At 56.9% G+C, this 23,694-nt stretch overlaps 2 protein-coding genes across 4 annotated transcripts; one reads left to right on the top strand and one right to left on the bottom strand.

Annotated features, from left to right (window-relative positions):
• The first annotated feature begins 255 nt into the window (after window positions 1-255).
• Window positions 256-10,961, top strand: FAM171A2 (family with sequence similarity 171 member A2). 3 transcript variants are annotated; one of them, XM_061392075.1, is made up of 8 exons: window positions 256-499; window positions 3,841-4,068; window positions 4,299-4,391; window positions 7,444-7,602; window positions 7,696-7,875; window positions 7,980-8,096; window positions 8,222-8,348; window positions 8,956-10,961. In XM_061392075.1, the coding sequence occupies exons 1-8, from the start codon at window positions 382-384 to the stop codon at window positions 10,427-10,429; spliced, it is 2,496 nt and encodes an 831-aa protein (XP_061248059.1). In that variant the 5' UTR covers window positions 256-381; the 3' UTR covers window positions 10,430-10,961. The 3 variants fall into 3 exon arrangements, with proteins under 3 accessions (XP_061248059.1, XP_061248061.1, XP_061248060.1); XM_061392077.1 differs by lacking the exon at window positions 256-499 and adding an exon at window positions 1,025-1,390; XM_061392076.1 differs by lacking the exon at window positions 256-499 and adding an exon at window positions 3,078-3,378.
• A 111-nt stretch (window positions 10,962-11,072) lies between these two features.
• On the bottom strand, window positions 11,073-18,135 carry GRN (granulin precursor). The gene is made up of 13 exons (XM_061392078.1): window positions 18,036-18,135; window positions 15,188-15,332; window positions 14,945-15,070; window positions 14,743-14,827; window positions 13,942-14,054; window positions 13,708-13,843; window positions 13,498-13,592; window positions 13,137-13,260; window positions 12,768-12,865; window positions 12,431-12,676; window positions 11,969-12,202; window positions 11,635-11,865; window positions 11,073-11,545 (listed from the first exon to the last, which is right to left on the bottom strand). The coding sequence occupies exons 2-13, from the start codon at window positions 15,323-15,325 to the stop codon at window positions 11,408-11,410; spliced, it is 1,764 nt and encodes a 587-aa protein (XP_061248062.1). The 5' UTR covers window positions 15,326-15,332; window positions 18,036-18,135; the 3' UTR covers window positions 11,073-11,407.
• Between the last annotated feature and the right edge of the window lie 5,559 nt (window positions 18,136-23,694).

Genomic DNA, 23,694 nt, shown 5'->3' with positions numbered 1-23,694 from the left:
ACTCTTTGTGTTGTAAGCAACAGCAATTCTCCCTACCCAAATTTTGCACCCAATTTTGAGGGCTCTGGAACTCCGAGAACCCCAGTGGTCGGACCCTATTCGCTACACTCCCTTGCAGCCAGGGGTCTGGGCGCGCAGCAGGGGGCTGCGGAGTGGGCTGCGGGCATCGAGGGGGCGGCGCCCGGAGGCCCGCGGGGGTGGGGCGCCGCCTGCAGGGGGCGCTGGCGGCGGCTCCGGGCGGAGACAATCGCGCTGAGCGGCCACCGCAGCCAGAGCGGGAGCCCGAGCCGCGCGGCGCGGCGCTGAGCTGGGGCTGAGCGGGGCCGGCCGAGCGGGGCCGGGCGGGAGCCATGGGCCGCTAGGGCCGGGCCGAGCCCCGCGATGCCGCCGCCGAGTGGCCCCAGCGTCCTCGCGCGGCTGCTGCCGCTGCTGGGGCTGCTGCTCGGCGGCGCCTCCCGGGCTCCCGGCAAGTCGCCGCCGGAGTCCCCCAGCCCGCAGGGTGAGTCTTGGCCGGGAGGGGCACTGATCCTGGGCCTGCGTACCCCCACTACCCCCGATCGGGACCCGCCCGCCAGCCCCTTCTTCGCGGCGCTTGTGAATTGAGGGGTATTCTATTCCCTGGATTAGGGTGGGGGGAGCTAGGCGACCTGGGGTCGTCGCTTACGGGGGAGAGGAGAGAGAGAGAGGGAGACCGCCAGACGGGGGTCTCGGAGAGGCACAATGGGGAGGGCCGGGGTCCCCAGGCTCCGCGCCACCGCCCCCTCCCGCCTTGTTTTTCTCCCTCCTGGTCCGCGAGGCGCTGCTGCCTGAGCCATTGTCTATCGGAGACACCCGCCCAGGGGCGGGCTGGGGCGGGCGCCCGCTCCGCAGCCCCCAGCGGGTTCCTCGCTCCCGAACCCCGCTGGGTTGGGGGCGCAGGCAGCGGCTGCCACCCTGGGCCCGGACGGGGGTTGGGCGCCTGGAGCTGGGTTTGAAGGGGGGAGGGGAGAAGGGGGAGTGGGTGAGGCGGTGGGCGGATTGGCTGCTCGAATGGGGTTCTTCGCCCTGGAGCCTGACAGGCCCCCGCCGGCCCCCAGGTTCAGAATTTGGGGTGCACCAAAGAAACACCGATTGGCCCGTGATGGAGGAGGGGCTGCAGTTGGGGGGCTGTCTGGAAAAAGGGGTACGTTGATTCCAAGCTCAAGGCGCATGGCAGGGCTGTGGTTGGTGGAGGAGCCATGCTGAGCTGGCTAACTGGCTGTGGGCAGTGTCGGCTGGAAGGGCAGGTGCCTAGGTCCCCGTCCAGCAAGCCTCCAGCCACTCCTGTCCCAGCCCGCCCCCAGCTCACCCCCTCCTCCTCTTACCTCTCCATCGCAGTGGAGGAGACCCTCCCAGCGCCTCACGGGCCCAGGTGAGAGTGTGAGGTGGGGGCGGGGCTGGCTCCTGCCACGGGAGAGGCCGGGAGGGCTAGACCATGACTCCCTACCGATGCCAGGGTTCTCAGGGGCGTCCACCCCACCCCAGCCCTGCGCCTGCCTCCTAGCCCCTGACCCCACCACCCCAGCCACTGTTCTCCCCACTCCTGCCTCTGAGCCCCATCCCGGCCTGACATGGTGCTCTCTACTCTTTGCCTTTCCATCAAGGAGCTGGCAGGAAAAGCAGGGGGGTGGGTGGTGTCTGGATGAGGGAAGTAAGGTCCGGATGAAGGGAGGGGGTCGGATTTCCTCCTGGAATGGGGCAGGGCTGAAGCCTGGACAGGCGGATCCTGGGTGGAATGTCAAGCTTGGAGGAATGGGGAAGGATCTCCCTGGCCTCAGTCTCCCCTCCTCTCTGCAGGGGTGGAGGCTTTGATGGGTAGGAAGGGGCCCTGTTTTTTCAGGAAGCCTCTTCCTCAAGAGCTGCACGCCTAGGGAGGGAGCCCAGGGAATTGGCTGGAAATGAGCCAGAAGAGGGGGTTCTCCCAGGTTGCTGGTTGGGGCCCAGGTTGAGGAGAAAGGGGGACTCTGCTAGGCACCTGCCCACCCCCTCCCCAGCTTGGCACTGATGCCTTCTCAGGCCTTACCTGCCCACCCCTGTCTTATTCCCTAGGACCCCTCCCTTTTTCTGAGGCTCTGGCCCTTGAACCCAAGGCATTCCTTCAAATGACTGTATTCCAGACTCCCAGGTCCCTTCTTCCCAGCTGCTCCATCCAGCTGCTCCTAGCCCGGGGCAGGGGTGGGGAGCCTGCAGGCCCCTCTGGCTTCTCAGAATTCCTGCTGGGTGGTGGTGGGGAAAGGGGGAGTGTGGACAGGCTGTCAGTACCCAGGAGAACCAGAAAGCAGGAAAGGGTCGAGTGCATGCACACCCACCCTCTGAGTTGGGCTCTGGCCTGGGAGGCGAGAGGGAGGTGGGCTCAGGCGAACAGCTGGACGGGATGCCAAGGGCAGGCGTGGCGCTGGCCCTGGGGTTGGTTGAAAGCCTGAGACGAAACACCTGTCGCTGTTGCGTGTCAGGCTCCACCGGGAGGCCCCATGGCCTCCTCGTGCCCGGCTGCCCGCAGTTCCGGGCTTGTCCTTCTGCACCTGGACTCTCATAGGTTTGTGTCTAGCAGCTCGCCCACTCCCCCGGGGCCGCCACACTGAGCCTTCTGTACCTTTTCAGGCAAGATACCTACTCCCATTCTTAGCAACAAGAGAGGGATGAGGATGCTCTTGAGGAAGAACTGCGCCGAGTAGGAAGGGGAGTTAGCGCTATGGGTCAGAGAGAATGCTGCAAATCCATGAGAACAACTCTGGCCTGGTCCCTCCTCTGTCAGCTCCTCTGAGCTCAGGACACCTGCAGGCCCATCCTGGCCAGACCATCCTGGGGCCAGGGGCCAAGTGGCTGGAAAGAAAGACTTAGCTTCCCAGCCCCCTCCACACTGGTTACCCTTAGGCCTGTGTCGGCCCCCCAGATCTCCTTCCCCTTGCCAGGGCCCCAGCTCGCTGCCCATCTCCTGGGAGGAATGAGGGCGTTGCCATGGTGACTGGCTGTAGCTGACCAGCTGGGAGGGGGCTGGCAGTCCCTGTGAGGGGGAGGGGTCAGGGGGTACTTGTTGGAGCTCAGGGGTTGTGTGAGTCCCTAAATCTGAAGGGAGACAGGCTCATGCACAGGGTTCTGGGAAGAGGCTGAATGATGGGAATGGCCAGCCTGCTTGGTGTCCCTTTCTCGGGTTTTTTCTTGAGAACTCAAATTCTGCCCCAACTCCTCTTCCTTCCTTCCAAATGACTGACTCTTGACTACTCTCCTCTCTGCTCCACTTGCAGATCCCTGGTTTGCCGGTTATTCATCCTTTCTCAGCTCTCCTTCCCTCTCCTCTCCCTGACACCACTCCCATAGAGTCCAGTGGTTAAGGATCTGGGTCTAGAGACAGACTCCCAGGTTTGGATCCCAGATCTCCCACTTAACTGTAGGGCAAGAATCTAAACCCTTTGAGCCTCAGTTTCCTTAGCTATAAAATGGGCTACGAGCATATTTTATTGGGTCTAATGCATCACTGACTGTAAGATACACCATTATTTCATGTGCCAGCAAAAAAAAAAAAAATGCTGCCGATTAGAATTATGGCATCATCAATCTTAGGCACAGCCTGAGTTCAGAATGTTAAAATGTCAAAATGTGCATGTGTTAGACTTGATGAAATATGTTAATAGTACCGCCTACCTCACGGGCTAATGTGAGGTTTACATGAGGGCTCTATATATGCTGGCTCATAATACCTTGTCTAGCCTGGGTCCCAAAGCCACTCCCAACCACAGCTCCCTCTTCTGATCTTGAGGCTCCCCCTGGGCTTCTCATCCCCTCTCCCTCCTCCTTACTCCCCTCACCTGATCTTGCCCACAGAGATCCTGATCAAGGTGCAGGTGTATGTGAGCGGGGAGCTGGTGCCCTTGGCCCGAGCCTCAGTGGATGTGTTTGGAAACCGGATGCTGCTGGCTGCCGGCACCACGGACTCAGAGGGCGTGGCCACACTGCCCCTCAGCTATCGCCTGGGCACCTGGGTGCTGGTTACTGCTGCCCGCCCTGGGTTCCTCACCAACTCTGTGCCCTGGCGTGTTGACAAGCTGCCCTGTGAGTGCAGGGGCAGCTGGAGTGGGTGGGGGGGGAGCAGCTGACCCCATCAGCCCCTTCCCAAAATAGCTCTTGGGGGCGGAGGGGCAGGCTTTCTAGCAGTTGCTGCCTGGGCTGGGGTACGCAGAAGGGGCTGAGAGAGGATGAAGTCACTGGGATTCAGATGGTGGGAGTGCCCGGCCTGGGGGAGGGGGGCTTTCTCTGAAGCTGACAGGCCACCCCTCCTGCAGTGTATGCGTCAGTCAGCCTCTACCTGCTCCCTGAGCGGCCGGCCACCCTCATCCTCTATGAGGACCTGGTGCACATCCTGCTGGGCTCTCCTGGTAAGACTCTCCCTTCTCCAGTCCCCTCCCCTCCACCCACTCCGGCCTCCCTTCCCTCTCCCTGACCTGGGTACAGAGTGCTTCCCTCTGCCACAGTTTGGCTGGGTGCCCTTGGGCAAGTCACTTAACCTCTCTGAACCTCAGTTAGTTCCTCAGTAAGATGTGAATATTGATAGGATCTATGTTGTCAAATTGAGCTAAGGATTAAATGGCATCAGGCAGGCGAAAAATGGCACAGAAGGTGGTCAATAAATGCTTGCTGTTTGGGGGGCTTCTCGTGGTTTCTGTTCTCCCTGTTCTACCATTAGAATTCCTACTTCCTGCCACCATGTCTTCAGTGGATCTACAAGCACTTCTTGTGCACCTACTGGGTGCCCGACTATGTTCGATACTAGGGTCAATCCACAGACACAGAACACCTATCAAGTGCAAGGCCTGGAGCAACCCTGCAGTGGACCTTGTCCACCCCTAGACTTTTGGTCTCACCCAGTTGATACTTGCTGCAGCCCCTGTGCTGTGCCAGGTACTGTGTCGTGCTGGGGGACAATGGTGAGGAAGAGCTAACTGGCTCCTCGCCTTGTGGAGTTCACTGACAAACAGAAAGACAGATCGCTGCAAACCCTGAAATAACCACAGAGCAGGCAGGGCCATGGAGTGGAGGGCAGCTGTGTTCAATACTGAGAGGACCTCCACGTGGGACAACAGCAGGGTGAGAGGATCTGGCGAAGGGAGCTGTGGGGCAAGTGGGCTCATGAAGAGGGAGCAAAGGCACCTTCACTGGAGCGGAATCGAGATTCAGGGGCAAGGACTGCCCCGGTGGTCCAGTGGTTGGGAATCTACCTTCCAATGCGAGGGATGTGGGTTCGATCCCTGGTCTGGGAACTAAGATTCCACATGCCATGGGGCAACTAAGCCCACGTGCTCCAGAGCCTGTATACTGCAACTACAGAAAGTCCACACGCTGAAACGAAGAACCCATGAGCCACAAGAAGACCCAGCACAGCGCCCCCTGCCCCTCCCCCCAAAAAATAGATGCAGGGGCAGAAAGGGACTGTAAGGGTGCTCTGGTCTGGCTGTACAGGAGGGGTGTCTGGTGCAGACTGGCTGACGCAGCCAGGCAGAGGATAGCTTCCATCTGGCTAGTACTGGGGCGCCAACGTGGGTTCTGAACAGGGTGCCTCCCCTCCCCAATTTATATTCTTAGCTTGAATCCTTGTCCCCACATTACTCTTTTTGTTTGCTCATCTCCTCTCTGATCCTGAACCAGAGGCTTCTAAAATGTCTTTGGAGGTTTCTAAAATGCCAGAGGAACCCTTTATTGCCCCCTAGCTGAAAGCCCTCCCACGGCTCCCACTGCTTTCTGTAGAAAGCCTAGACTCTTTCACAAAGCTGGCAGCGCCCTCCAGGAGCCTGTGCGCTGCTGGCTGCCTTGCTTGCCTCCCACTCGAGTCACCTGTCTTCCCCCAACCAGCCAGTTGCCTCATGCCCCAGGCCTTCCTCCTGTCAGTCCTCTGAGAAGTTCCTTCCCACCTTCTTTCCTGCCTGAGCCTTACTCACCCTGCAGGGCTCCATAGACTATTCCCAAGATGGGCAGGGCAAGCTCCCCTTGCACCCTGCTATTTCAAGAGGGAGGCAGGATGTAATGGTGAGTGAGGGGAGGGGCCCTGGTACCCAATTGCCTGGGCTTCGATCAGGCTTCAGTGACCTTGGGGAAGTTACTGAACCTTTCCTGCCTCTAATTCTGCATCTTTAAAATGGGGCTGATAATAAAGGCACCTACCTCAGGGGCTGTTGTGCTAATTACAGGGGTTAATGTAAGTAACCTGCTTAGAACAGTGCCCAGCATATCTTAAAGCTTAGTAAATGTTAGCTATTACCATACTATATTGGAATATTATTTATACATTCCCTCTGCTTCAAGACAGACAGACAGATCAGATCAGATCAGTCGCTCAGTCGTGTCCGACTCTTTGCGACCCCATGAATCGCAGCACGCCAGGCCTCCCTGTCCATCACCAACTCCCGGAGTTCACTCAGACTCACGTCCATCGAGTCAGTGATGCCATCCAACCATCTCATCCTCTGTCGTCCCCTTCTCCTCCTGCCCCCAATCCCTCCCAGCATCAGAGTCTTTTCCAATGAGTCAACTCTTCGCATGAGGTGGCCAAAGTACTGGAGTTTCAGCTTTAGCATCATTCCTTCCAAAGAAATCCCGGGGCTGATCTCCTTCAGAATGGACTGGTTGGATCTCCTTGCAGTCCAAGGGACTCTCAAGAGTCTTCTCCAATACCACAGTTCAAAAGCATCAATTCTTCGGCGCTCAGCCTTCTTCACAGTCCAACTCTCACATCCATACACGACCACAGGAAAAACCATAGCCTTGACTAGCCAGACCTTTGTTGGCAAAGTAATGTCTCTGCTTTTGAATATGCTACCTAGGTTGGACATAACTTTCCTTCCAAGGAGTAAGCATCTTTTAATTTCAGACAGACAGACACACATCCAAAACCTAAGTTGTCAAATGCAGGAGCCACATGTAGCTATTTAAATTTGAATAAATTAAAAATTCATTAAACTTCTTAGAGTTAGAAATAAATGCAGTTCCCCAGTCCCACTAGCTACATGTCAAGTGCTTAACAGCCCTGTGTGTCTAGTAGTTACTGGAGCAGATTTCAGGTTCCTGCCCCTTCAAAGTTACCATTCTAAGCCTTCCCAGTTCTCTCCCCAAGTTACCACCCTCCCTGGCCTTCCCACGTGTCCTGACCCATTGGCTCCCCTTCTTAGATCAGTGGTTCACAACCTTTCTGGCACCAGGGACTGGTTTTGTGAAAGTCAGCTTTTCCACAGACCGGGCTTGGGGGTGACTTCAGGATAATTCAACTGCATTACCTTTATTGTGCACTTTCTTCCTAACACCACTGCTGATCTGACAAGGAAGTATTGTCCGTGGCCCAGAGGTTGGGGACCCCTGCCTCAGATACTTGCTTTCTATTCTGGTCTCTGGGGCAGCTTGTCCCTGGCCAGGCCACTGCAGCCCTTCTCTCCATTCCAGGTGCCCGCTCCCAGCCCTGGGTGCAGTTCCAGCGCCGGGCTGCCCGCCTGCCCGTCACTTCTACCTACAGCCAGCTCTGGGCTTCACTCACACCTGCCAGCACCCAGCAGGAAATGCGGGCTTTCCCTGCCTTCCTGGGCACAGAGGCCTCCAGCTCAGGTATGCTGGGTGCCAGCCACGGAAGGGATTCCCCCTGCCATGCCCCGCCACCACCAGGACTTAGCCCTCAGCCCTTGTGTCCCCTTCCTGCAGGCAACGGCTCCTGGCTGGAGCTGATGCCCGTGGCCGCTGTGAGCATACACCTGCTGGCAGGTAATGGGACAGAAGTGCCGCTCTCAGGCCCCATTCACCTATCCCTGCCAGTGCCCTCGGAACCTCGTGCCCTCGCTGTGGGCACCAGCATTCCAGCCTGGAGGTTCGACCCCAAGAGTGGTGAGTGCCTGGCGGGGGATGTATGTGCAGGTGCTGGAGTTTGGGGAAAAAAGTGGGACTTAAGTTGGGGACACGGAGTTTACTGAAAGCCCTGCCTCTCCCAGGGCTGTGGGTACGCAACGGCACAGGTGTGATCCGAAAGGAAGGCCGGCAGCTCTACTGGACCTTCGTCTCCCCTCAGCTGGGGTACTGGGCAGCCGCCATGGCCTCCCCCACGGCTGGTGAGAGTTGAGGGGGCAGCAGGGACCGGGGGCGGTGTTAGAAGGGGAGGCGGGGAGAGTGGACTCCTTCTGAATGGCAGGAGGGACAGCCACCCCTGGGAAGGCTAAGCCCTCGCCTGGCATAGGGCTGGTCACCATCACGTCGGGCATCCAGGACATCGGCACCTACCACACTATCTTCCTGCTCACCATCCTGGCAGCCCTGGCCCTGCTCGTGCTCATTCTGCTGTGTCTGCTCGTCTACTACTGTCGGTGAGTGCCCTGATCCCCTCCCACTGCCTCCTGATGCCCAAGCCCCCTCATTCCAGCCATGGCCTGAGGCCTGCTCCATGCCTGGTCTTGAGCCAGGTGCTGGGGCCCTAGGGATGCATAAAACACCACTGGGATTCTTAAGGCGCTGCCAAGAAGGCAATGCATATGCACATGCATATGTAAAGACAGAAAGACTGGTGACTTCAGAGAAGTTGGGGTGAGGAGGCAGGAGCTGCAGGCCAGGCCCCTCCAGAGACCATCCACAGCTGCTTCTACCACCCCAGTCCCCACTTCCAGGGGACCTGAGGCCACACATGCCCCTGGTTGGCCTAAGTTCCTCCCTGGCTTTCACTGCACCTGCCATGAACCACGGAGTGCGGTTTACCCCGAGGTAGGACCCAGATGGATACCGCTGCCTGCTGGACCTCCCGCAGACATTCCAACTCTGTCCACAAACCTCTCCCAGGACCCACCTGGGCTCCCCATCCTCTCCTGAGTCCCAGGCATTGTTAGGACCCCTCCAACTATACCCAAACCCATCTTCCAACTTCAGGGTCAGGGACCCCCACCCTTTCCTGACACCCCGATCTGCCCCCCGTGTCTCCAGGAGGCGCTGCCTGAAGCCGAGGCAACAGCATCGCAAGCTGCAGCTCTCCGGCCCCTCTGACGGTAACAAACGAGACCAGGCCACCTCGATGTCCCAACTCCACCTCATCTGTGGGGGATCCCTGGAGCCCGCGCCGTCGGGGGACCCCGAGGCTCCACCTCCAGGGCCCCTCCACTCCGCCTTCTCCAGCTCACGGGACTTGACCGGCTCCCGGGACGACTTCTTCCGTGCCAAGCCGCGCTCCGCCAGCCGCCCGGCCGCCGAGCCTACGGGTGCCCGCGGGGGCGAGGGCGCCGGGCTCAAGGGCGCCCGCTCCGTCGAGGGTCCCGCCGGGCTGGAGCCAGGCTTGGAGGAGTACCGGCGGGGGCCCCCGGGGACCCCGGCCTTTCTGCAGGAGCCGCCCTCGCCGCCACCGCCCTTCGAGCACTACCTGGGCCACAAGGGGGCGGCCGAGAGCAAGACCCCCGACTTCCTGCTGTCGCAGTCGGTGGACCAGCTGGCGCGGCCGCCGTCGCTCAGCCAGGCCGGGCAGCTCATCTTCTGTGGTTCCATCGACCACCTTAAGGACAGCGTCTACCGCAACGTCATGCCCACCCTGGTGATCCCCGCGCACTACGTGCGCCTAGGCGGCGAGGCGGGCGCAACGGGGGCAGGCGAGGAGTCGGCCCCGCCCGAGGGCGCGGCCCCCGGCCCCGCACGCCCTTTTCCCCAGCCCGACCCCCAGCGCCCTCTGATGCCGGGCCACTCGGGCGCGGGGGGCGAGGGCGGCGGGGGTGGTGGCGGCGAGGGCTGGGGGAGTGGGCGCTCGGCGCCCGTCAGCGGCTCGGTTACCATCCCGGTGCTGTTCAACGAGTCGACGATGGCGCAGCTCAACGGAGAGCTACAGGCCCTGACCGAGAAGAAGCTGCTGGAACTGGGCGTGAAGCCTCACCCGCGCGCCTGGTTCGTGTCCCTCGATGGGCGCTCCAACTCGCAAGTGCGCCACTCGTACATCGACCTGCAGGCGGGCGGCGGCGGCCGCAGCACGGACGCCAGCCTGGACTCGGGCGTCGACGTGCACGAGGCGCGGCCGGCCCGCCGGCGGCCCCTGCGGGAGGAGCGGGAGCGCGCCCCGGCCACCGCCCCGCCGGCGCCCCCGCCGCCCCCGCCGGCGCCCCCGCGCCTGGCGCTCAGCGAGGACACGGAGCCGAGCAGCAGCGAGAGCCGCACGGGCCTCTGCTCCCCGGAGGACAACTCGCTGACGCCGCTGCTGGACGAGGTGGCTGCGCCCGAGGGCCGGGCGGCCACGGTACCCCGGGGGCGGGGCCGCAGCCGCGGGGACAGTTCTCGCAGCAGCGCCAGCGAATTGCGGCGCGATTCGCTCACCAGCCCGGAGGACGAGCTGGGGGCGGAGGTGGGCGACGAAGCGGGCGACAAGAAGAGCCCGTGGCAGCGGCGGGAGGAGCGGCCGCTCATGGTGTTCAACGTCAAGTAGCGCCCGGCCTGGCGCCGCCTCCGGGCCGGCCCCCGCCCCCTCCGCCCGGGCCCGCCCCCAGGGTGCGCGCTCCGGGGGGCCGCGGGGGCCCTCGCCCTTAGCCCACAGCCCGGCTGGAAAGGGGCCCGGGGCCCTGCGGAGCTGTCCGATGGTATGTGCTGGGTAATGTCTTGGGAGGGACCCGTGTCTGCCTCCGACAGGGAGGTGAGGGAGGGGGGACCAGACCCCCGATGGGAGGTGCTGGGGAGGAGGGCTGGGTGGGGGGAAGCAGTGCCTGTATAAACGTGGCTGTACATAGAAAGCTCTATCGTGGGAAAGCAGGAGGGGCAACGAGGCCTCAGCCGCTAGCCTGAGGGCCGGAAAGGGAGGGGGCGTTCTAGCGGACCCCTGGGAGGGGAGGGGTTGCTGCTTGCTGACTAGCCCACCTCTGGGCTGCGATGTCGCAGGGCTGGAGGCTGGGGCGGCTCCGGGGACTAGGGAGTAATGTGATGGGATCACTGTGGGCAACAGCAAATATAAAACGTGAGATGAACTGCTGTGTGTCTTTCTGTGGTCTGGGGTTGGGGAATGTGGCCACTGGATGGGGACCCTGGCTCAGGGGCCCCCTAGGGGAGGGCAGGCAGAGTGGCCAAATCAGACACTGTTAAGAAAGTGTACAAACTTTATTGCAGCACGCACACACACACACATACACACGCACGCACACCCGTGGATAGGAAGAGCACCTGGCCACAGAGTTGACAGAAATTGGGGGAGGGGATGGCAGCTTGAAACGTGGCTTTTGCCACAGCCCCCCCCCCCACCACCTTGGCATAAGGGAGGCCTTAGATTGAGGCCCCACCTCCCAGGGTGATGAGGGACTCAGAAGGGGGTCTGGGAGAATGTGGTGGGGGAGAGGTGCTGGGGAGGCCTGAGCAGTGGGGACCCTCTGAGCAGGGTCCTGAGGGCTGCCAAGTGTCTTCAGTCCTCAGGCCCTCCTCACAGCAGCTGTCTCGGTGTCGGGTCCCTCCAAGGAGCGTCCCAGCGCAGGGCCTCCCGACGTAAGCACTTGGTCCCCCTGGCTGCACAGCGGAAGCCACTGGGACAGCAGTGATGCTTGTCCCCACAACAGATGCCCTTGATGGTCAGAGTAGGGGGTGAGAGTTGGACGTGGCAGGACCCGGCCCAGGCCCTTACCCAGCCCCTGGGTGGGGGTTGGCACTGACCTTGCGGTAGGGGCAGCAGGCCCAGCCCCCCTGGCTGTCTGGGCAGCAGGTCTGGTTATCGTGGCAGAAGTGCCTCGCCCCACACTCCACGTTCCCCATGCCCACAGGAGGGCCGCTGGCCAGGCGGACGGCAGGGTGCACAGGGTCCACCTCCTTCTCACAGGATCGGGCCTTCACGTTGCAGGTGTAGCCAGCCGGGCAGCAGTGCTGGCGGTCCTCACAGCACACGGCCTGTGGGGGACAAAGGGGCCTGGCACACTCACCCCCACTAACGTCCCCTCCCACCTGAGACGGGGCCCCCGTCCTGACCAGGAGTGGGCAGGTGGGCACTCACGTGCGGCAACTTGCAGCAGGCCCAGGCCCCCCTCAGGCTCGGGCAGCAGGTCTGCCCCACCGGGCAGCTGGTGTGCTGGTCACAGCCCATGTCTCTGGGGTGGGACGGGGAGGCCCTGTGGGCAGGCACTTTGTCCAGTCCGGTCACCACCTGTTTCCCCCTCTTACAGTGCCTTCTGGCCACACACGTGTAGCCCTTCGGGCAGCAGTGCTGGTGGTCCGAGCAGCAGACAGCCTGGGGAGATGGCAGAAAAGGGTGGTCTAGGCAGCTACTCTGGGCCCTGAGCCCCTGCAACCTCCAACCTGACTCTCCTGCTCGGCTCCTCCAGCTGGGCATGACTGTGACTGAGCTGGGGTCCCCCGTGGGCTGGCAGAAGGTAGAAGAGCAAGGCAACAGGAGCCTGGCCATGTGCCCAGGCCAGGACACTGCCCCCTCCCCCAAATCATCCCCCTCCCCAGGCACCTCTGGAGCAGGACAGCAGGCCCACTCCCCAGACTTGAGTCGACAGCAGGTAGTGGAAGAAGGACAGCTGGTGACGTTATCACAGGGGACGTCCCCCTCCACGGCTCCGAGGTCCAGCAGGCTGAGGTGGGCTGGGGCTTTCTTCATCCACGGCACCTGGCGGGTCCCCTGCTCACACACACCCTTCTCTGTGTCACACCTAAACCCGGACGGGCAGCAGTGCACGTGGTCCTCACAGCACACGGCCTAGGGTGGCGGGAGAGGGGATGGTGGGCCTGGGGGGACTGGCTGGTGGCTGCCCTCTGCTCAGCCCGGGCCACTCCCAACTCCTCGGTACCTGCACAAAAGGGCAGCAGCCCCAGGCCCCGGACTGTAGGCGGCAGCAGGTGTAGTCGTCTGGGCAGCTCACCTCCATGTCGCACTTGACATCCTGCACTGTGAGACAGGTGAGGCGGTGGGTCAGCAGTGGCACTGGGGACCCTTGGGGGTGCCCTCCCTCTGCCAGCTCCACAGTGAGAACCAGATGCGGAGGACGGAGGGTACGGCTCAGGCCACCCCTGGCAGTGATCCTAAGGCGAGGCCCAGTGTGGATGGAAGGGACTGTCCCTGCTTCAGCCCCTCCATGCATGTGGCAGTCAGTCCCCACCCCCATATCTGTTCACTCCTCATGGTGTAGGTAGAATGGGGTCTGCGGTCTCCCCGGTACCTGTGTGTGCGGGCAGCTTGGTGAGGAGGTCCGTAGCGTTCTCCTTGGAGAGGCACTTACTCTGGGTCAGGTCACACACAGTGTTCTGGGGGCAGCAGTGCAGGTGGTCGGAGCAGCAAATGGCCTGGGTGAGGGCAGGGTCTTTGGGATTTCCAGTCTCCCTGGTGCAGGGAGCAGCCAGGCTGACAGCAGGCACTTCCCCAAGTCTACCACTAGGGGGTGGCATGAGTCCTGAGCAGTCAGGCTCCCAGCTGCCAGCAAGCCAGCCCCACCCCCTGGAGTCACTGCTGGGTAGGTAGGTGGGTGTCCAGGCCAGGTGACTGCGGGCACACAGTCCAGCTGACTATAGCCCCTCACTTACATTGGGCATCGGGCAGCAGCCATACTTTCCAGTGGGCAGCTTGCAGCAGGTAGAACCATCGGGGCACTGGGACTGTCCATCTGGGCATAAGATCACTGGAAGGGGAAAGAAAGGTGAGGGGCAGCCAGAGTGGAGGGGACAGTCTCTTCAACTCTCTCCAGCTAGGAGTTAGAAAAGGTCTCTCTTCACCCCAGACTCATACCTCCTTACCTGAACTTTTAGTCTTGTGTGCAGGCACCTTCTTAGCCAGGGGGTGGGTGCCTGTGGCCGAGAGACAGCGGCCACGAGCCAGGTCACAGGACGTGCCATGGGGGCAGCAGTGTATCTTGTCTTCACAGCAAGAAGCCTGAGAAGAGATGGCCCTGACTCTGTCTTTGCTCCCTCCACCCCTTCCTCTGCCCACACTGCCTTCCCCCGCCACCCTCCATCTTCCCAAAGTTGTACCTGGGGCATGGGGCAGCATCCCCAGGAGCCATCAGGCATGGTGCAGCACGTGGAGGAGTTGGGGCACTGGAACTGTTTGTCGGGGCACTGGACGGCATCCAGGGGCTTGGTATCTGTAGACGGGATGACCCAGGACTCCGCCCAGTCAGTGACTGTCATTCCCCCCATCACTCAAGGAGCTGCTGGCACCAGTGCCTTCCAGCCCAGCTACAGGAGGATTCAGGGGCTGGCACTAGGGCTCAGGGCTCCCCCAGCTCTCTTAACTCACTCTCCCCCAGGCCAGTCCTTGTGCCAGCAATATGCCTCAGGGCAAGGACATCCACTGACTGGGTAGGCATTAAACCAGTGCAGCTTTTGGACTTTCCTGGAGTCCAGTGGTTAAGACTTCACCTTACAATGCAGGGGCTGTGGGGTGATCCCTGGTCAGGGGGCTAAGATCCCACATGCCTCAAACCAAGCAAAACCAAAATAATATAAATCAGAAACAATATTATAACAAATTCAATAAAGATTTTAAAAACGGTCCATGTCAAAAAAAATCTTAAAAACCCAAAAAACAGTTCAACTTGGCCTGTCCTCACCCCCACAGTGCTTGGTCCTGGGCCTGGGGTCTTGCATTCTCTTCTGACCCCTACGCGCCCCTCTGTCCAGAGCAGGGTGTGGAGGGGTGTTGCTTAGTACAGATGTCATACAAATGAGGGCACAAAGGCAGGAATCAAGGTCACTCTGCTGGCGGGGTCCTGGATGCTCCAGATTCTTCTGCTCCCACCTCCCTGCCCTCCACCTCCACCTCTGCCGCACCTGATCTTTGGAAGCAGGACCGCCCGTCAGCGTTGCAGTGGAAGCCCCGGGGGCAACAGTGGCGGCCATCCCCACATGACACAGCCTATGGGACACAGAAGTGCCTTGGTTACCGAGGCCCATTTCCCTGGGAGGGTGGGAGAGTGCAGGAAAAGTGTAAATGCAGACCCAAGCTTCTCCATAGACCTAATGGCACCCTCACCTCTGGGAACGGGCAGCAGCTGGAGGTCCCCGAGACAGTGAGGATGCAGGAGTAGCCAGGAGCGCAGTGACCATCGGCCTGGCAGGGTCGGCCCAGACGCTGGCTCAGCACAGACGGCCGCTGGTCCTGGGAAGCGAGACGAGGAGATAAATCGAAGGACCTGAGCTTGGCCCGCTCCTATAGCCAATCCAAGAGGCCGGATCCCAGGCTGCCAGCTCTTTGCCTGGGCCATAGGGCACTCACCTGAACGGGATTGCAGCAGCTGTAGGTGGCTCCATTCGGGTCCAGGCAGCAGGCCACAGGGCAGAGCTGACCGTCTGGGCACTGTGTTCCAACCACCAGCCCTGTCACTAAGGCCACCCAGCTCACCAAAGTCCACATGGTCCACCTGCAAAGTGCCAAGAGGCATTTGGCAACTGGCTTAAGCCGAGGTCGCCCTTGATTCTGGGACCAGTCACTCCCCCCTGCGAAGGCCCAGGACCATCTGAGCCTCCACAACAACAGCCTGTCCGGGCAGGAAGAAAGATGCAGGGCTTGAGGCTCAGCTTCCTACGTGTGTCCTGTGCGGGGGTCACACATGCACCAGCGAGTGTACATCCATGAGCATGAATGCTGGCGTGAGTACGTGTGTGAATCTGTGTCCCCAATACATGGCCTAACAGTTGAATCTCTGTGGCTGAGTGTGTGCAGATGTGGGTATGTGAGAGTCCGGAAGACCTGTGGGTTTTGTGGGCCTGAGCTGTGGGGACGTAAGCCACCTCCATGGGGGTGGGAAAGACATCAGTTGCCCTAGGAAGACAGAACTGAAGTCTCCCCTTGAAGGAAAGCCAGGGTTTCACTTCCCGAGCCAGCCCCTCCAGTTGCCTTCTTACCCAGTGCTGTGTTCACACCTGCCCTCTGCTAAGGCCTGTTGGCAGGGGAGGGGAGGTCACATGATGACATGATCAACCACGGGGTTGAGAAAGTTGTGAAAAAGGAAGTATGATGTTGACGGAGTCTGGGCTGCCTTCCCCAAAGGCCAGCCACCATGTGCCTGCTGACTGTCCCCTCCCCATCCAAAGGAGACACACAGGCTTGGTCAACCTTTGGGGCACCTGTGTTCCATGGGCCCCCAATACCACCAGGCCCTTTCTTTTTTTAAAATTTTTTTAATTAAAAAAATTATGGGGCCATGCCCATGCCGCATGTTGGTTCTTAGTTCCCTGATCAGGGACTGAACCCATGCCCCTTACATTGGGAGCTCGGAGTCTTAACCACCAGACTGCCAGGGAAGCCCCACACCAGGCCCTTTCAGGATCTTCAAACATACCCACCACCCTTCCCCTCTACCTCTCTCTATCCTGGAGCAGAAACCCAGCTGCATGTAGAGAGCTCAACGTGTGCCCACCAGGCTGCCATCTGCATCAGCAGAAGGAAGCAAGCCTCATTCTCTGAAGGGGAGTGGCCTTTCACTTCCTGAACAACTCTTCCCCCAAGCTCAGCCAGCCCTGCTAGTTCAATGGGGCAGGCCCAGGAGATCTTACCCTGTCTAGAAGGGCCAAAACAGTCATGTATGCTGAACCTTTTAGAAGCCAGTGACAACATTCTATGTATTTTCTTTTCTTTTTCTGTAACAACCATCCAAAGTGAGGCTCAGAGATAGGAAGTAACCCGCCCATGTCATGTATCAAGACATAGAGATGACAGGCTCTGATGGCTCCAGAGTATATTGCACCTGGGTTCACAAGTGGTACCATGGACAGTGCATGGGAATGGACCCCCCCAAACCCAAGGAGGATAGAGGCCTGGTGTCCAAGCAGAGAAGAGGGATAGAAATGTTTCTCTGGGCAAGTGGACTGGACCCAGACAGAAATGTGGGGGTACAGGGGCTGTCTGGATACTGCACATGAGTGCTAGAAGGAAGGCCTCAGAAGTTGCTTCCTGTCTTTAGGCCTCAGTTCTCAGTGTGGACACTGCACACTTTGTGTGGCAGGGAATAGCACACACAGGGTCACTCACATCCTCTTTCCCTCACCTGGCTTTCCTCACTGCCCTCTCTCCAACTCAAAGACCATCCCCAGGAGCTTATCTCCTGTACAGGTGAGGCTGAAGAAGACTGGTCCTGGACGTTGGCCCCTTTCACTCTCTTCCCCAATGCCTACAGCTCCCTGGAAAGGGAGCTGGCCGCCCTGCTTTTTAGGAGTCCAACCATAACCCTCTGCAGGCTCGCTGGGCTGCCCTGGCCAGAAGGAATGCCTGTCTGCACACATCTCTGACTACTCAGCACCCTAGTGATTCATTTAGGTACATCCTTCTTCCTGGGTATCCTGAGGTTCGGAATAGTGTACACTTCTACTGAATACACATGTACGCACACGCGCAAAAACACACACTCCGGACTAGAATGGGGAAGAGGGAACCCAATTCATCTCAGTAGGGTTCCAAGTGGTGACCTCTCACCCCCACCCGACACTGCCACTACAGAGAGGGAGGACAGGAGCCTCTTCAAGCCCCCAGCTCCGTCATCTTCCACTAGGTGGCAGCCCCCCACTTCGAGTGCCAGGAGAAAGATTTCCCAAAAGGTGAGCCAACCCAACAGCGGAGAGAGCAGGAAAAAGTGGCCGGGGGAGGCGGAAGTTAGCCCCACGAGAGGAAGTTAGAGAGAGTCAGACACGACCCAGGGGTTCAATCACCACTCCCGAGTCCCTGCTGTCTTTGAGGAGGCCAGGGTCTCAAGCCCCACTCCCAGCCCTCTGAGCTCCGGGGCCGGGGCGGGAGCCTCGCTTGCTGCCAGCCGCAGCGGGGACTGCCCACCAGCACCACTACCAGCACCTGCCGACGGGGGCGGAGTCGACTCAAGAACAGAGTGATCTCTGCTTTGGGAGAAGGGGCTGCAGCTTCCAGGGGTGCTCGAGAGAGAAAGAGCCCCTTCTAATGGGGGTCACTGCAATTACCGTTTACTCCCACCACCCATAAAACTCCCTCCAATGCATCGGAGTTTCTATAAGGGAATCTTTTTTTGTATCCCCGCTGAAACTCCAGAGGAGCCCCATCTCCCATGTCCTCCAGGCTGGGCCCCTGGGAAGGAGCAAGCGAAGTCCACCCTCCTTACCTGCGTCGGAGTCCGCGATCGCTGGGTAGCAGCGGTCAGGCAGCTCATCCACTTGGGCCACTCGGCTCGATGGCCCACCCACCTCAATTTCCATTGGTCAGGTGTCCGGAATGTCGCACTCCCATTGGCTACTGGTCGACGTAAAGGCGGGGCCAACCTGGAATCCTGTGTTTCTTTTCCTACTCAATTCACTCCCCTCCCTCCTTCCTCTCTCTCCCCAACCCCCCATTTCTAGGGATCATGTGATTGGAGAATCATGTGACGCCCTGGGCCGGCTCAGCCTGCTTGCGGGTGCCCGCTGCCTTCTGTTAACCCATCCCGAGAGTCAGCTCCTTTTCGGGGACATTGAGAGCCAAGAGATCTGTCCCGTAATGGGTGCGTTCAAGAGCGTTTAAGGGGTGTCTCTTGGATTTAGAACATTTGTGCATCCTGTCTCTATTCTGTTCATCCCATGCAGATTTAATGCTCAGCAGCCGGGCCCCAAAGAGGACTGAAGGAGAGTTGTGAGGGCAAGGATAAACAGACCTCAGGCCCTTTCCTCAAGGTGCTCACAGCAGGGGATGGGGAGGGGGTTGGAGAATCGTGTTCCAGGTGCTCCAGGTGTGTGTAGAGAAGAGGTAGTAGGTTAGATCTGAGCAGGAAAAAAGTGCCACCTTGGGGGCACTTTTTGAAGCTGAGTCTGGGAGGATTATAAGTGGCAAGTGGAGAGGGGTTGGAGAAGGGGCTAGACCAGCGGGTATTGGGAAAAGCATTAGAAAACCAGATGGAAGGGCAGCCTTGGGCAGGGATTGAATGCCAGGTTCAGTGGAGTGGACTTGTGGAGTTGCTGGGTGTGTGGCACCAGCCTGGGCTGACTGTGGGTGTGGGTGCATACCGGAAGTAGCTCCTTAGTTTCAGCCAAGCCCTACCTTTCAGGAACTGACTTGTTGATGTGTGTGTGTGCGCGCGCGCGTGTGTACTCAGTCGTATCCGACTCTGCGACCCCATAAACTATATAGCCCACAAGTCTCCTCTGTCCATGGAATTTTCCAGGCAAGAATATAGGAGTGGATTGCCATTCCCTTCTCCAGGAATGAAACCGCAGTCTCCTGCATCTCCTGCATTGCAAGCAGATTCTTTACCACTGAGCCACCAGGGAAGCCCCAAAGTGAAAGTGTTAGTCGCTCAGTTGTGCCCGACTTTTTGCGACCCCATGGACTGTAGCTTTCTAGGCTCTTCTGTCCATGTAATTCTCCAGGAAAAAATACTGGAGTGGGTAGGGGATCCTTCTCTAGGGGATCTTCTCAACTCAGGGATCAAACCCATGTCTTGCACATTGCAGGCAGATTCTTTACCATCTTAGCCATCAGGGAAGCCAGTGAGGGAGAGAAAATAAACCACACAGAACAGATTCACCAGTAGCAGGAGCTAGAGTGCTCGGTGCCCTTTATGGGGCCTGGCCCAGGCAGAGATGGGTGATGGGAGATGTACCAGGAGATACTAAAGGAAGCCTGATGCCGTAACTTGGAGGAAGGGCAGTGTTTGGTTGCCAAGTGGATGGGAAGCACTGTAGGTTAAGCAGAGAGCTTGGGGTGCGGGTGAGACTGGGGTTGGGAACAAACAGGCAAACTCAGGGGTGGTGGGAGTCTGTGTAGGGAAGAAGTGGCAGAGTTGAGGAACTGTGTAACAGCGGTGCTCAGCCTGGGCCTGCAGAGGGTCCAAAAGGTGGATAAGGATCCTGCTGAGAATCAGGACTATTCTGTATACTGGTGACTGTATGCTTATTCTCATATATCCATATGCTTCTATGGACACAGCAAGCACAGATACACAAATACCATGCAATGTTTGGCAAATCAATACATGAACCTATAATCATGACTACACGGAACCAGAAAAAAAATACACAAAGAGGGGAAAAAAAACAACACCTAGAATGACTGAAACAAATATCACAAAATCCATAACAGAGTGATTTGCCCACTGGGGATATTAGGCAGTGTTTGGAGACATTCTAAATTGTCACAGTTGCGGAGAGATGCTACTGGCATCTAGTGGGCAGGACACAGGGATGTTCTGAACAGCCTACAGTGCACAGGATGGCCCCCACAACAAGGACTGAAAGTGTTAGTTGCTCAGCTGTGTCCGACTCTTTGTGATCCCATGGACTGTAGCCCCCCAGGCTCCTCTGTCCATGGGATTTTCCAGGCAAGAATACTGGAGTGGGTTGCTATGCCCTTCTCCAGTGGATCTTCCAGCCCAGGGATCGAACCCAGGTCTCCTGCATTGCAGGCAGATTCTTTACCATCTAAGCCACCAGGGAAGAACAACAAAATGTCAGGTGTGCTGAGGCTAAGAAACCCTCTCTGAAGGATCATAAATGTTCTCCATGAAAGCACTAGTGTCCCTCATGCAGTGCTTCTTTTATTTTATATACTTTTAATAAATGCTGTCACCTGACTTCCCCGCAACGGTAGATTACCGAAAGATCAGGGGATTTATGCGTTGAAGTTTTTTAGAAGCAGTCACTTGCAGTTTAGCAAGGATTAAAAGCATTCAATAGGAAAAAGTACAAAAAGCAGCCTGAAGAACTTAGAAGCCAAATGTCCTGGGGACATTGAGTTTAGGGACAAACAGTCCTGGTCAACTCAATGGATCTTATGCCGTTCTTAAAGAATGGTAATTAACAGTTAAGGTACGAGCCTGAGCAGTTAGGAGAGTTTTAATCATATGCAGTTACTTTGATTACTGTGGCAAAGAAACATAAGATATTTACTTAAAGTATCTTTACTAAAGGTCTTGTCAAAATGGATGCAGCGAACCTCCACGTCAGTGGAGAGGGTACAGTTCCCCCAAAGACTGAAAAAAAATCTCTCCCACATTCCTCAACAAACACGCATGTCCTTAAACCTCCCAAGTCAGGAATCTCTCTCCCTCTGCTTTTTGCTTTTAAGGAGGAAGCGTCATTTTGTGAACAGGGTAGACTGAGAAGAAGCAAAAATTTCCAGGGTCACAGAAAGATTTGATATCAAAAGGTCCATCCCTTTTTGCCCTATTCCCTGACTCCTCCCAGGCTCCTTTGGTCAGGCCTTTTGATTTTTTATTTTGATAGAATCAACTGGCTGTAAATATGAGGAATGGACTCTAGACAATTAGTTCTATTGTATTGAGGTATAGGTCCATCCTTAAGGTCAGTATTACACTGTCTTAATTGCTATAGCTTTGTAGCAAATTTTGAAATGAGGAGAAGTAGGAGTCCTCTAACTTCTTTTTCAAGATTATCTTGGCTATTCTAAGCCTCCTGAATTTCTGTGTGAAATTTAGAATCTGTTTCTGCAAAGACAGCTGAGATTTTGACAGAGAATACACTGTATTTGGGGTATATTACCATCTTAACAATACTAAGTTATTAAGTCTTCCTGCCCATGAACATGAGATGTCTTTTGACTTATTTATCAGTTTCTTTCTGACAATTGCCAAGTATTCCACACTATAGGTGTTACATGTTTATTTAACTAGTCTCTCTTTTTTAAGTTTTTTTGGCCACGCCATGTGGCTTGTGGGAACTTAGTTTCCCAATCAGGGATCAAACCCATGCTCCCTGCAATGGAAACACAGAGTCTTAACCATTGGACTACCAAGGAATTCCCTTAAACAGTGTCACTGTGGACTTTTATGTGTTTCCAATTTTTGCGGTTACAAATTATTATACAACGAATATTTCTGAACATGGGTCTGAGTACACATATGGGGGTTAAATTCCTAAAACTAACATTTTTAGGAATGTTAACTTGTTAACGTTGCTGGCTACCTGAATATGCACATTTGAAACGTTTATGCCTAATTGCCTCAACATTTTCCAGTGTACACTCCTAGGCTCAGTATTTGGGGGAACTTTTTTCCCATATACTCGCTAACGTTGGATGTGCGTGTGTGGGGTGCTAAGTCACTTCAGTCATGTTCTTCTCTTTGCGAGCCTATGGACTGTAGCCTGCCAGGCTCCTCTGTCGATGGGATTCTGAGGCAAGAATACGGGAGTAGGTTGCCATCCCCTCCTTCAGGGCATCTTCCTGACCCAGGAAATCAAAAAAATTTTTGCCAATCTAATGACGGAGGATATTTCATGGTTGTTTTATCTGCATCTCCTTGATCTCTAGGGAAGCTGAGCATTTTTATATATGTTTATTCTGCACGTGTATTTCTTCTGTGAAATGCCTGTTCTTATCCATGTTAGTCAGGGTTCTCCAAAGAAACAGAACCAGTTGATGTGTGTATAGAAAAAGATTTATTAAAAGGAACTGGCTCACATGGTTCAGGAAGCTAGTGAGTCCAGAATCCACAGTGTGAACCACCAGACTGGAGATTCAGAAGAGCCGATGGAGCAGAGGAAGGCTGAAGACAGTTGCTGGAGAAATTCCTCTTGCCAGGAGGGGCCAGTCTTTTTGTTCAGTTCAGGCCTTTACCTGATTGGATGAGACCCACCCACATTATGGAGGACAATTTGCTAAAGCCAAAATACAGTGATTTAGATGTTGAAGTGAAAGTGAAAATCACTCAGTCGCATCAACTTTTTATGACCCCTTGAACTATACAGTCCTTGAAATTCTCCAGGCCAGAATATGGGAGTGGGTAGCCTTTCCCTTCTCCAGGGGATCTGCCCAACCCAGGGATCGAACCCAGGTCTCCCACATTGCAGGCAGATTCTTTACCCACTGAACCACAAGGGAAGCCCGATTTAGATGTTAATCTCATCCAAAACACCTGCCATGTTGACACACAAAACTAGTCATCACACAATGGATTCACAGATACGGAGAACAACCGAGTGGTCATCAGTGGGGAGAGGAAAAGGGAAAGGACAATATAGGGGATTAAGAGGTGCAAACATAAAATAATCTACAAGGATATAATGTACAACACAGAAGATATAGCTAATATTTAAAAAAAATACTTTATTTATTTTGGGCTGTGCTAGGTCTGCAGTTTACAGAGATCAGAGACTATTCTCTAGTTACAGTACACAGGCTTCTCATTGTGGTGGCTTCTCTTCTTGTGGAGCAAGGCTCTTGGGCACACGGGCTTCAGTGGTTGCAGCTTGTGAGCTTTGTAGTTGCGGCTCCAGGGCCCCAGAGCAGAGACTCAGTAGTTGTGGTGCCCAGGCTTAGTTGCTCTGCCGCATGTGGGATCTTCCCAGTTCAGGGATCAAACTCGTGTCCGAATTTGATCAAGCGCATGTCAAATCCACATTGGTAGGCAGATTCTATACCACTGAGCCACCAGGAAGGCCCCCGAATATTTCATAATAACTGTAAATGAAGTATAACCTTCCAAAACTGTGAATCACTACATTGTATACCTGAGCGCCAAAGAATTGATGCTTTTGAACTGTGGTGTTGGAGAAGACTCTTGCGAGTCCCTTGGACTGCAAGGAGATCCAACCAGTCCATCCTAAAGGAGACTAGTCCTGGGTGTTCATTGGAAGGACTGATGCTGAGGCTGAAACTCCAATATTTTGGCCACCTCATGCGAAGAGTTGACTCATTGGAAAAGACCCTGATGCTGGGAGGGACTGGGGGCAGGAGGAGAAGGGGACGACAGAGGATGAGATGACTGGATGGCATCACCGACTGGATGGACGTGAGTTTGAGTGAACTCCGGGAGTTGGTGACAGACAGGGAGG

The sequence above is a fragment of the Bos javanicus genome, chromosome 19 (genome assembly GCF_032452875.1).
Source record: "Bos javanicus breed banteng chromosome 19, ARS-OSU_banteng_1.0, whole genome shotgun sequence".
Taxonomy (NCBI): Eukaryota; Metazoa; Chordata; class Mammalia; order Artiodactyla; family Bovidae; genus Bos; species Bos javanicus.
The sequence above is the reverse complement of the archived record's forward strand: the minus strand, read 5'-3'. Positions and strand labels throughout refer to the sequence as shown.

Bases quoted from the DNA above. Each gene is read 5' to 3' on its own strand.
- FAM171A2 (XM_061392075.1), top strand. From the start codon at position 382: ATGCCGCCGCCGAGTGGCCCCAGCGTCCTCGCGCGGCTGCTGCCGCTG. The intron at 500-3,840 runs GTGAGTCTTGGC...TCTTGCCCACAG, and splicing joins GGAGTCCCCCAGCCCGCAGG to AGATCCTGATCAAGGTGCAG. The intron at 4,392-7,443 runs GTAAGACTCTCC...TCTCCATTCCAG, and splicing joins CATCCTGCTGGGCTCTCCTG to GTGCCCGCTCCCAGCCCTGG.
- GRN (XM_061392078.1), bottom strand. From the start codon at position 15,325: ATGTGGACTTTGGTGAGCTGGGTGGCCTTAGTGACAGGGCTGGTGGTT. The intron at 15,071-15,187 runs GTGAGTGCCCTA...CTCGCTTCCCAG, and splicing joins GCTGCTGCAATCCCGTTCAG to GACCAGCGGCCGTCTGTGCT. The intron at 13,261-13,497 runs GTAAGTGAGGGG...GCCCTCACCCAG, and splicing joins GCTGCTGCCCGATGCCCAAT to GCCATTTGCTGCTCCGACCA.